The sequence below is a fragment of the Oryzias melastigma genome, linkage group LG7 (genome assembly GCF_002922805.2).
Source record: "Oryzias melastigma strain HK-1 linkage group LG7, ASM292280v2, whole genome shotgun sequence".
Taxonomy (NCBI): Eukaryota; Metazoa; Chordata; class Actinopteri; order Beloniformes; family Adrianichthyidae; genus Oryzias; species Oryzias melastigma.
The window spans coordinates 20496727-20506621 of NC_050518.1; the positions used below are offsets into that span (position 1 = coordinate 20496727).

General features: G+C 39.0%; 1 protein-coding gene across 1 annotated transcript; it reads right to left on the minus strand.

Moving 5' to 3' along the window:
• Positions 1–2346: 2346 nt before the first annotated feature.
• On the minus strand, positions 2347–3979 carry LOC112159627 (N-acetyltransferase family 8 member 3). Its single transcript, XM_024293834.2, has 2 exons — positions 3745–3979; positions 2347–3248 (listed from the first exon to the last, which is right to left on the minus strand). Exons 1-2 carry the CDS (start codon positions 3761–3763, stop codon positions 2503–2505), a joined length of 765 nt encoding a protein of 254 aa, XP_024149602.1. The 5' UTR covers positions 3764–3979; the 3' UTR covers positions 2347–2502.
• Positions 3980–9895: the final 5916 nt, after the last annotated feature.

Genomic DNA, 9895 nt, shown 5'->3' on the forward strand with positions numbered 1-9895 from the left:
AATCACAAGTATATCGCTTGAAAGGAAGTGAATTTATATAATCCCGCCCCGACTCGACCATACCATTTTCTCTACATGAATTGTCAATATCCGGTTCAGGACTTAATATCAAATATTAATAGATTCAGGCTATTAAGGATAATTAATATCATTGATGTAATCAAGTTTCAAAGCATCCACGACAAATCATTTATATTAATCTGTAACAATAATCTAATATTCTCATTGAAAAAAAAGACACTGTGCAGATTGTATTCGAAGAATTATGATAATACAAAAAGTAATATGGGTGATGCCGTCACATGGCAGGATTTATGCAGGACTCTAGTTATTAGTAAAGTGCAAGTATTGACTCCTTATGGCCTAAAGAGGTGCCACAAACGATTATTTTAATAGTCGACTAATCGGGTCATGCGCAGAGTAGATGAAAAGCACACATCTTAACCATCATTAGCTTTAAACTAACTACAAATAAAGACAATGAGGATGAGTTTATTACACTTTTAATGAATCGTGCAATCTCTGTCTTTCATTAGTTTCTGGTATTAAAACAAGACTTAAATCAAATGAGGTCGGTATCTGAAACAAGGAACTATTTTTCTCAAAAGATAAAGTTTTGGTCTCACTGACTCAAATATGAAAAATAATTTTTTTTGGTGCATCAACTTAACTACACTCTGACTCCATATTGTATAAAGTAACGACTAATCGACTATAAAGTAGTCGTCGACTATTTTAATAGTCAATTAGTCGACTAATTGTGGCAGCTCTAATGACCTGAGGGGGTTGACAACAAATGAAAATGTGTTCAACACGCCTGCTTCTCACCTCCTTAAACGTGCTTTAGTGTTCACTACAACCCAACACCCGCAGTCTTATGGGCTCACCAGGCTGTCTGCAATCTTTTCCCTCATTGACAGCCTGTGTCCACCTGTGAGGGTAGTAGTGACCAAGGCTTTAGTAAGGTTGAAGTGGGTGTGTTGTCGAGAATTTCAATTGTTTCAATAAAGGCGAACATCATCACGTACCTATGTATGTCATAAGTGCATGTAACTTTCATTATCTATACAAATACTTCACGATACACTTACCACATGCACGATATCCGTATGTTCCATTGTTTATGATGTCTCTTGGGGTGGTCATACAAGCTTAAAGGGAATTGAGGCCAACACTCCCTGTAACTCTTGTGCTATCCAAGGCAGGTCATCTGGACCCCACAAGACAGCTCACTGAACTTTTTTTAAGGATTTTTTATCTTCACTGGTGTCTGTGGCAGACATAGAATCATGTCTTCTTTGGCGTATACTTACATTTTTCTACCTTCCTTGAAGACCCAAAGAGCTTTACAGTCTCAAACCCATTCACACACTGCTGGAGGCTCCGCTGTCGAACACTGGTGCCAACCTCCCACCAGAGGCAATTTGGGGTTCAGCGTCTTCCCCAAGGACATTTCAACACATGGGCGGGCAAGGCGGGAATCGAACCCGCAATCTTCCAATCAGGATTCGACGGCCCTACCGCTGCACCACTGCCCACCTTTGTCATGGGAAGGATCACACATCAATATATGGGTGGGGTCATCTGGACCCCATAAGATAGCGGAAGGGTTGAAATGCAGCCACACTTGTCTACAACCGTCCATGGTCCTGGACAACCCAAAAACCTGTCGCACCCATATGGTCAACCCCCTGGACAAGTTCATGTGACTAAGACAATAGTTACTGTTGAAAACTAACAAAAACTATCTCTGTTCCTTGGATTTTTACCATAGGACCACCAGAGAAGGAAAAGTCTTTTTTTTGGTTTGTTTTCAGAATGTCAGTGATCTCAGTCTCTGCTTTATTCAAGATGACCTTAAAGTCTTTGTCCTCTTCTCGTGCGCACGCCAGCCTTCAGCTCCGAAGAATGTTAAACCCCTCTGTTTCCTGAGACCCCTGCATTTTTCATTGGTATTTTAAGCAAAGAGTTGCGAGGTCTTACGAGTCAGCTGGCATTAATTCCTCTCAGGCAGAGGGACTCAACTTTTCCCAAGAAATAAGCTCAGGGGAAAACGCGCTCCTGCTTCTCAGACAACTGCATCTTTCCCGTCACGTTTCCATGCGGCTCCGTCCAAACAAAGCAAATATTGAAAGGCGATTACACCTCATTTCCTATAATCAGTTAAACATTTAAGAGACTTAGTTTTCATGCATTTGCAAACAACAAGCTAATATGATTTGGAAAAAGGAAAATCAACAACTGGTTCAATAGAATAGACTGAGAGGAGTGCAGGTGTGTACATAATAGATCAAGGCAAGAAAAAATACAAGGAAACTGAGGATAGCAAGGCTTCTTTGTGGGAAATTTAATGCTCTTTTCTTTGAATAACCCTGACGGTGAGTCAAGGGTGATATCACACTGGAGATTTCTTCTGCATTCAATGAAGAAAAACCATAAATTAACTTCAATGTGCTGGATGGAAAAGCACGTGCGGGGTCTGAAGTCTCTGCTTTATTTGATTTAAATGGTCTTCTCCATGTGCACCATGTTTATCCGGGCTAGTTTGGAGAACCACTTATTGACGTGCGTGTTGCCGTGAGGCGCCGTTTGAACAAAGCCTAATTTTTGGTACATAGAAATGGCCGCCGTCTGCGGTGAGCTGAGGTCCACGGCGAGCCGGGTGAACCCTCGCTCTTTGCAGAATTCCAATGCCTTGCGGGTCAGCTGCGAACCCAGCTGCATGCGGCGCCACGGGAACGCCACCACCAGGTGGCGCACCTCCCCGAAGCTCCCGTCCACGGCGTCCTGAGCGATCTCGGAGCCGCTCACCCCTCCGTTCCAGTCGTCGAAGCGCTCGCCGTGCTCCTCCTCGCTCCTCCCCATCACCCCCATGATTCCCACCACCCGCGTCTGACCGTTGACGTCCGCTTCCGCCACCCAGAAGCCGTTATCGGGGTTGTCCAGGTAGCTGCTCTCGATGTCGGCCATGTCGGTGCTCAGCCTCCTCATCATGTAGCTGTTGTAGATCTCGTGGCAGCAGGAATAAATGAGGCTGGCCCACGCGAAGCCAAAGAACAGAGCTTGGAAGTAGGAGCTCCCTCCGAGCACGTATCCGGCCATGGAGATGCTCAGAGTGAGCCCGACGTGGTCCAGATTACTCATGGCCTTAAAAAACGCCGGGTACACATGCTCGAGAATCCCATCGCGAAAGAGTGACATGACCTCACGTTCCTCGGAAGGCCTGTATTTCCGGATGGAGAACTCAACTGCAAATTAAGGAGAGTGGAAGAAAAGGAGAAACCATAAGACTAAGCCGCCTGCTGTTGCAACTGGAATTCCTGACGGATTTCACAGAAGATTTAATGTACTTATGCAACTCATTCAAAAGGGAATAATGGTCAGCAGCACACTTTACTGTGAAACAATCCTTCACATGTGATTAAGCTCTATTACAAATAAAAATAACTAAATCATTTGAGGCAGCATGAGGCAAAATGAGCAATTGAAATCATTATTCTTCTGTTTCCTTCTATGATTTCTAGAGACTCATTATTAAACATCTATAATTAGGCTTCAAACATGCTGATGGCAAAAATAAAACGAAGGTGAAGTCCTGAGGCAGCACACGAATATCTTTAGTTTTTCTCTGAATCGTGCCGCGGGAGATCGATTGTAAGAGCCGTTCGTTTTGCCGCCTGGTTCGTAATTGTGCTGCACAATCAGCTTCAGCAATTTAAATAAGAGATAAAGCTTCAAACTTACAGTTAATTTTCTGGGCCATGCCAACTCTGTCTTTCCCCCCGTCTGTCGCTCAGAGTGAAGGTCTCAACGCCGCTGCAGCACTGCGACTTCAGCTACAGATTGGGATAATCGGTCATTCACGAAAAAAAGGATTGAATTAGTCTGAGCATGCCCACCTGCACACACGCATGAGGGGACCTTACATGACTCCAACCTCTAACATTCATATAATAGTCAGAGTTTAGCAAAGTTTTAAAGTTTCTAATTCCTTTAAGCAGATATTTTGCTGCTCTGATAAATGTTAAGATTTGCAGAACTTCAACTATGATGGTACAAGTCTCCTAAAAGAGAGGGAACAACTTGTTTCTACGCGTAAGTGTTTTAACTTTTTCAATTCATTTCAAAAAGTACATTATATTATGGAGAGAAAATGAACTCACTCCGATTTGTGCGTAACTTGCCATCACTCTGATGACCCAGCATTCTAGCAGCATTTAAACGCATCACTTACAGATGAATCTTAGAGACATGAAGAGTCTCACATCAGATTTGTGCGTCTCAAGCTGTTGTAATTTTAAGTTGTGCATGTGTAAATTGTATTTAGTTGAATTTTATTATTTTTGTACTCATGCACAAAATATACTGTATGAGTTACAAATAAAGAATGACAAATCAGGGTGAAAACATTTTCTCTATATACTTTATCAGATCAAGAACAGCGGTTTTGCAAAAGTTGCCACAACGTTCACTGTAGATCAATCCACCCATTTTCTTCTGCTCATCCAGGGCAGGGTCACGGGGTAGCAGTCTGAGTGCAGATGCCCATATTGTCCTTTCTATCCGCTTCCTCCTGCTCCTCCTGTAAGAAATCTCAGGCCGAAACTGAATTCTTCCCCTACCCCTACATTTAGCTCTCCAAACGGAGACTTATGGAAAAATTTGGGTTATGTCCGAATTCGTCCTTAACCCCTAACTACTAAAAAACTAAATAGAGCGTGACTATTTTGTACCCTGGATTTTAAAGGTAATTCGGACACGATGCTCACTACTTTTCTTTTGTTTTCTAAACACAGGATATCTCGTCACTGATTTCACAAAGTGAAAACCGAATGAATACGAACATTTCACAACATTTATTTATGACTCCACTGTGTTCTGATGATGAAAATGTGTATGGTTTATTCAAATATTGTATTTAAACAAGCTTTTTTGTTCAAAATTGTTCGACTGCAAAGCATTGTGGTCTATATCTGCTAATCTAGTGACCATCGATGTATGCTAGTTTTTCGCAAAGACTTCTGGGAAATTTCTAGTGAGCTCGATTTGGAATTAGTAGATTCGGACAGCTCTAGAAAATGGCGAACGCCCTTTAAAGTGCACTATATAGGGATTTGGGGGAGAATTTGGACAGTGTCTTCAAATTCAGACTTTTGATGATGTCATCAAAAGTCGCCGGTCTAAGTTAGCGTGTAGCTGCCAGTGTTCGGAAAATACATAACATCAGTTTTATAACTTTAAAAAGGTCAGACTAAAGCAAAAAGTCATTACTTACATTTAAATGGAAACTTCTGTGCTTCAGAGCAGTGGTCCTCAACCGTTTTCAGGGCACGGACCGGTTTAAATTGGACAATATTTTTACGGACCGGTCCAAACGAGGCCAAAGTTGCATTTTTAAGCTTTTGGTTTCCAAAAATCTATTTTCAAAATAAAATGCTTCAACAAGAAATTTTGTTTCAAAAAAGTCTAACAATTTCAGTAGATCATTTTATTTTACAGATGATGAAGATTCAATGAACCAGAGTTGTTGATTTGTAGAAATCTTCTCTGATTTGAAAAAAATCCATAAAGAAAACACTACCCTCTCCCTTCAAATGCCCCTTCAATTAGCGGGGTGGGGCAAAGAATTCGGATTTGGCCTTGGGGTCTTCCTATGGCCAGCTTAGCGGGATATTCTATCTGGCTTGAACAAAGTTTTCCGCCATGTCTCCACACTCTGAGACATGCTCTAAACACCTCGCCAGGAGTCAGGGTTGCTGCAGATACCTCCACCCTAACGGCTCCACACTGCAAAAACTCCCCCCGGAAACAAGCCAAAAAATCTTCCACTATGGCAGATTATTTATTTATTTTAAATCAGCCAATGGGGTAAAAGGTATAGGGTCTTACCAATCATTTTTATTTGAAGAAAAAAATTAGTTTATGACTATTTATGACTATTCTGCTTTTTTAGAATAGAAAATACTTTTTTAATCCCTTTGGAAGTCCTCAGGAAAATTCAGGTACCAGGGTCCGTACAGCACACAAATGGAGTAGAATAACAAAATAAAGTAAAATCGACTGAATATGAAGTAAAATAGACTGAATACAGCTAAATATGCAAATAGAAAAAGTAATAAATAATGCAGAAAATCAGCATTGCACGATACCCTGAAAGATTGGATTTATAAGCTTGATAAGATTATTTTTCTTGCAAAACAGAAGCACTTTCAGTTTTTGCTGTGCATGGTGGTGATGCCAATTTGGGGAACTTAACCAATCCTTGATGTTTCCATCTCATGAGGAGGTTCTGAATTTCCCTGACTACTAACTGAGAATCTTCAGTTAGATTTTTAACTATGCGGGAAAACCCCATATGATCACTTGTGCTCTCAAACCTCTCCGCCACATAAAGATGGCGGTTTCATGGAGGCAGTTTTTCATACACGGACATCATAGATGTCAGCATTGTTTCAGTTCATCAAGCAATGAAAATAAAGAATACAGACTCAAACTTTATATTCAGTCCACCTTTAGAGAGCATTTCAAGGATGTCTGATATCACAGTCTTTTCTTTTGTTATATTGATTGCTCAAAAGGGTTTGTGAATTGAAATGCAGCTCATGATTCATCTTGAAAAATTACTTCATTGAAAATCCTTCATTAGTTCAACCAAACAGTTCGGTTTTGACCTGCACTGTAAAAAGTGAAACGTTGGATCAATCATTTAAAAATATTGGTTTTCATCAAATTACATTTATAAGTTGACTAAACAATCAACTCAACATTTTAATTTGAAAAAAAAAAAACAATAATTTTAAACACATCAAGGTGCAGAACTTTTTTTAATTGATTCAATGTTTCACTCTTTACAGTGTGGAAAAAATGAAAGAGACTTCAGTTAGATCTACTTGTTGCTTCACCCACCTGACAATCAAAAAATAAGAATACAAATAAAAATGACAACATTTAAAACAACATATTAAAAAACACTCGTTTTTTTACATGTCATGGATAGAAATCAAAGCAAAATACCCTCTTAAAAAAAACTTAAAATATGGAGATGACTGTGAACAAATACCCTAATGTGATAAAAGATAAATGAGCTATCAAATGAATTAAAGATAGCTCAGTTAAGGGCTGACTCCTTTTGTTCTGTTTTCGTCCCTAGTCTTTTTTTTGTCAAAGATTTAATGTAAAAAATGTGTCTGAATACTCGCCACGTTTGTTTTTGGGGTGGTGTAACGCGCCCTGGCCTGTTAAAGGATTTTTGTTTTGGATTCTTGGTTTTGTTTGTGTCATTAAACTCTAAAGTTAACATTGAGGCGTCGCCTTAAACACAAAATCTCTAATAAACTTTAACTTTTCAATTGTTAACAAAATCGACGTAACTCCAGCAGATTTTGAAGGAGAAAAGCAACACGAGCGGCACGGTAACAATTGAAAAGTTACAGTAAAATCAAAGAACATAAACACTGGAGTTCCAGTGTTAATGAGTTAAATCAAACTAAAATAAAATAATGAAACCAGAATGTACAAAAGTGCATTATGGGTAAAATTTTTCATCAATGAGTCAAAGCACAATTGCTTTTTACTTTAACCAGCCTCCAGTGGTCACTTTTGGAACTGCAACAACAGCAACTTTCTTGTTAGGTTTAATAAACTTGGGCTGTCAATGTTAATGCATGTGATTAATTAAATTAGATTGTGCATTCAGCCAATCAGAATCGAGTATTCACCCAGACCATGTCATAAGTTTATTTAAAGTGCAGAAACATGTTTTTTTTTTTTCGTCTATCAGCATCTTTGTTTTCTTAAAATAATAATACTCCAAACATAATAGTCTTTACATTTCTGCCTATCTTACTGTTGTTTTTTTCACATAAATTACACTTCTCAGATATCTCAGTAAACACTTGATAAATTAAAACATTTCACACAATAAAAATGAAGAAAAACACTTCTCTCTGCCCTCTTTTTTTTGCTCAAAAACACATATTAATCGCGATTAATCACAATCCAGAAGTGTTTAATTTGATTACTTTTTTTTAATCGATTGACAAAACTATTTTAAACGCAGGAATGGGATGCAGAAGCCTAATTAATAATGACATTAAAAGTATCACACCTCCCTCTTCTTTTCCGTCCGCTCAAAAAAAAGAGTTACAAACATAAAGTTTAACATAAAATACAAAAGGGGTTTATACAAATATATACTTTGCATGTCAGAAGATCATTAACCCTGTTGTGACAGTAAAATCTGTTTAACACAAAAAGCTCTCAGCTCGTATCTGTTCGCTCAGCTGTTGGACAATAAATGTAGGAGACCTGTACCAAGAAATATTTTTTTCTGCAGAAATTACAATGGTTGTAAATTTATTTAGAATAATTTAAGTGATCTCTATGTGGCTAAGCTAAATGTCAGCATTTACAGCTTTTTTTTCTTTTTTTTTAGAGCAACTAGATCTACTTTTATTTTGTAAAAAGCTTCTTCTCCGTTTTCATATTCTGATCGATTCAGTCTCACATCTGCCCAAAATAAAACACATGTATTAAGGCAGACTCAAATCACTTTTTTGACCGAGTGTAGTCTCACAAAATGGGAATTTTTATAAGATTACTGGCAACAAGAGTCAATAAATCCAGGAGTGATGAAACATGCTGAAAATTTGAACAGAAAAAATGCTGCATAAACCGAATACTTATAAAGGTTCCATGCAGGTTCCTGATTATTGTGATGTTACCATCTGGATGTTGAGTGAATACAGAGCAGATTATGAAACTGTGCTTGCTTGCTGCTGTCCGCCTGCTGTTTCGCCCGTGTAAAGGTTCGATTCTCTCCAGAATCTGCAGGAGACGTCCGGACTGTTTCCTTTCCTTGATATAAGGTGAAAGTAGAATTAATATCGTGCGACCTCCTGACTTAACCGTGTCCTGTGGAGGTGGTGTGTCGTGTGCAATAATGCAGCCGCCCTTGGACATGATTGCATTTTCCTTGGTGGGTGAAGGGCCTTTACACCTGTTTAAATCAATAGCCCTGCCTCATGAATCTGGGAGAGCTGGAAGGTCAGCCTCGTCTGGAGCGTTCCTGAACTACTCAGCCCGCCGCCGCCATCTGAATTCTGAGCGCCGAGACTCCCAACTCACCCCTGTCACCACTTTTGAAGAGCTCAAGTTATTTCAACACTGTCTCAAAGAACTACTTGACAAGGAAAAAACTTTCCTTTTATCCAACCTCAATACTAAATGATTTTCAAAACAAGTTTGGCAAAACCTTTGATTTAACCCTTTCTTTTTTATAAGGAATTCAATTACACGACAGCTACGGGAATGAAAACAATTAAATGCACGTAATTATTGGCTTAACTGAGCACTGCAATTATTTCCTAAATTGTAGGAAAATAAAACCAACCATAAAATTGTGTTTAATTCTGTGTAAACAGAATGTTTTACTGTTGTTGGAGAGATTTTGACGTCAGAAAAGGCAAGTCAGGTTTCATCTTGTGCTGATGAGAAACCAAAGGATATGTTTTTTGTTTCTCGTCTGTCATTTTTATCAATACTGATAATGTGTTGAACATGTGAAGGTCATCTGCAAAGTAACTAAAGATTATATCACTGGATTTGAGTCTCACAGATAAAAAGTAACTACCGGTAATTTTTTTCCCCAAAAAACTTACATACAGTATAATAATTTTGAGCATTAATCTTAAAACTGTAGTGACTTTAGATCATTTAAAGATAATCTTCAACACCAAACAGGTTACCCCATAAAGAAAAACAAAAAAGTAGCAAAAAAGGCTGCTCAGGTTAGCCCTGCTGCCTAACAGCGAAAACATCCTGGTTCAAATCCCAGTTGGGACATTTTGGTACAGAAGTTGCTTCATATGCAAACATTTGGATCGTCCAGGCCTGC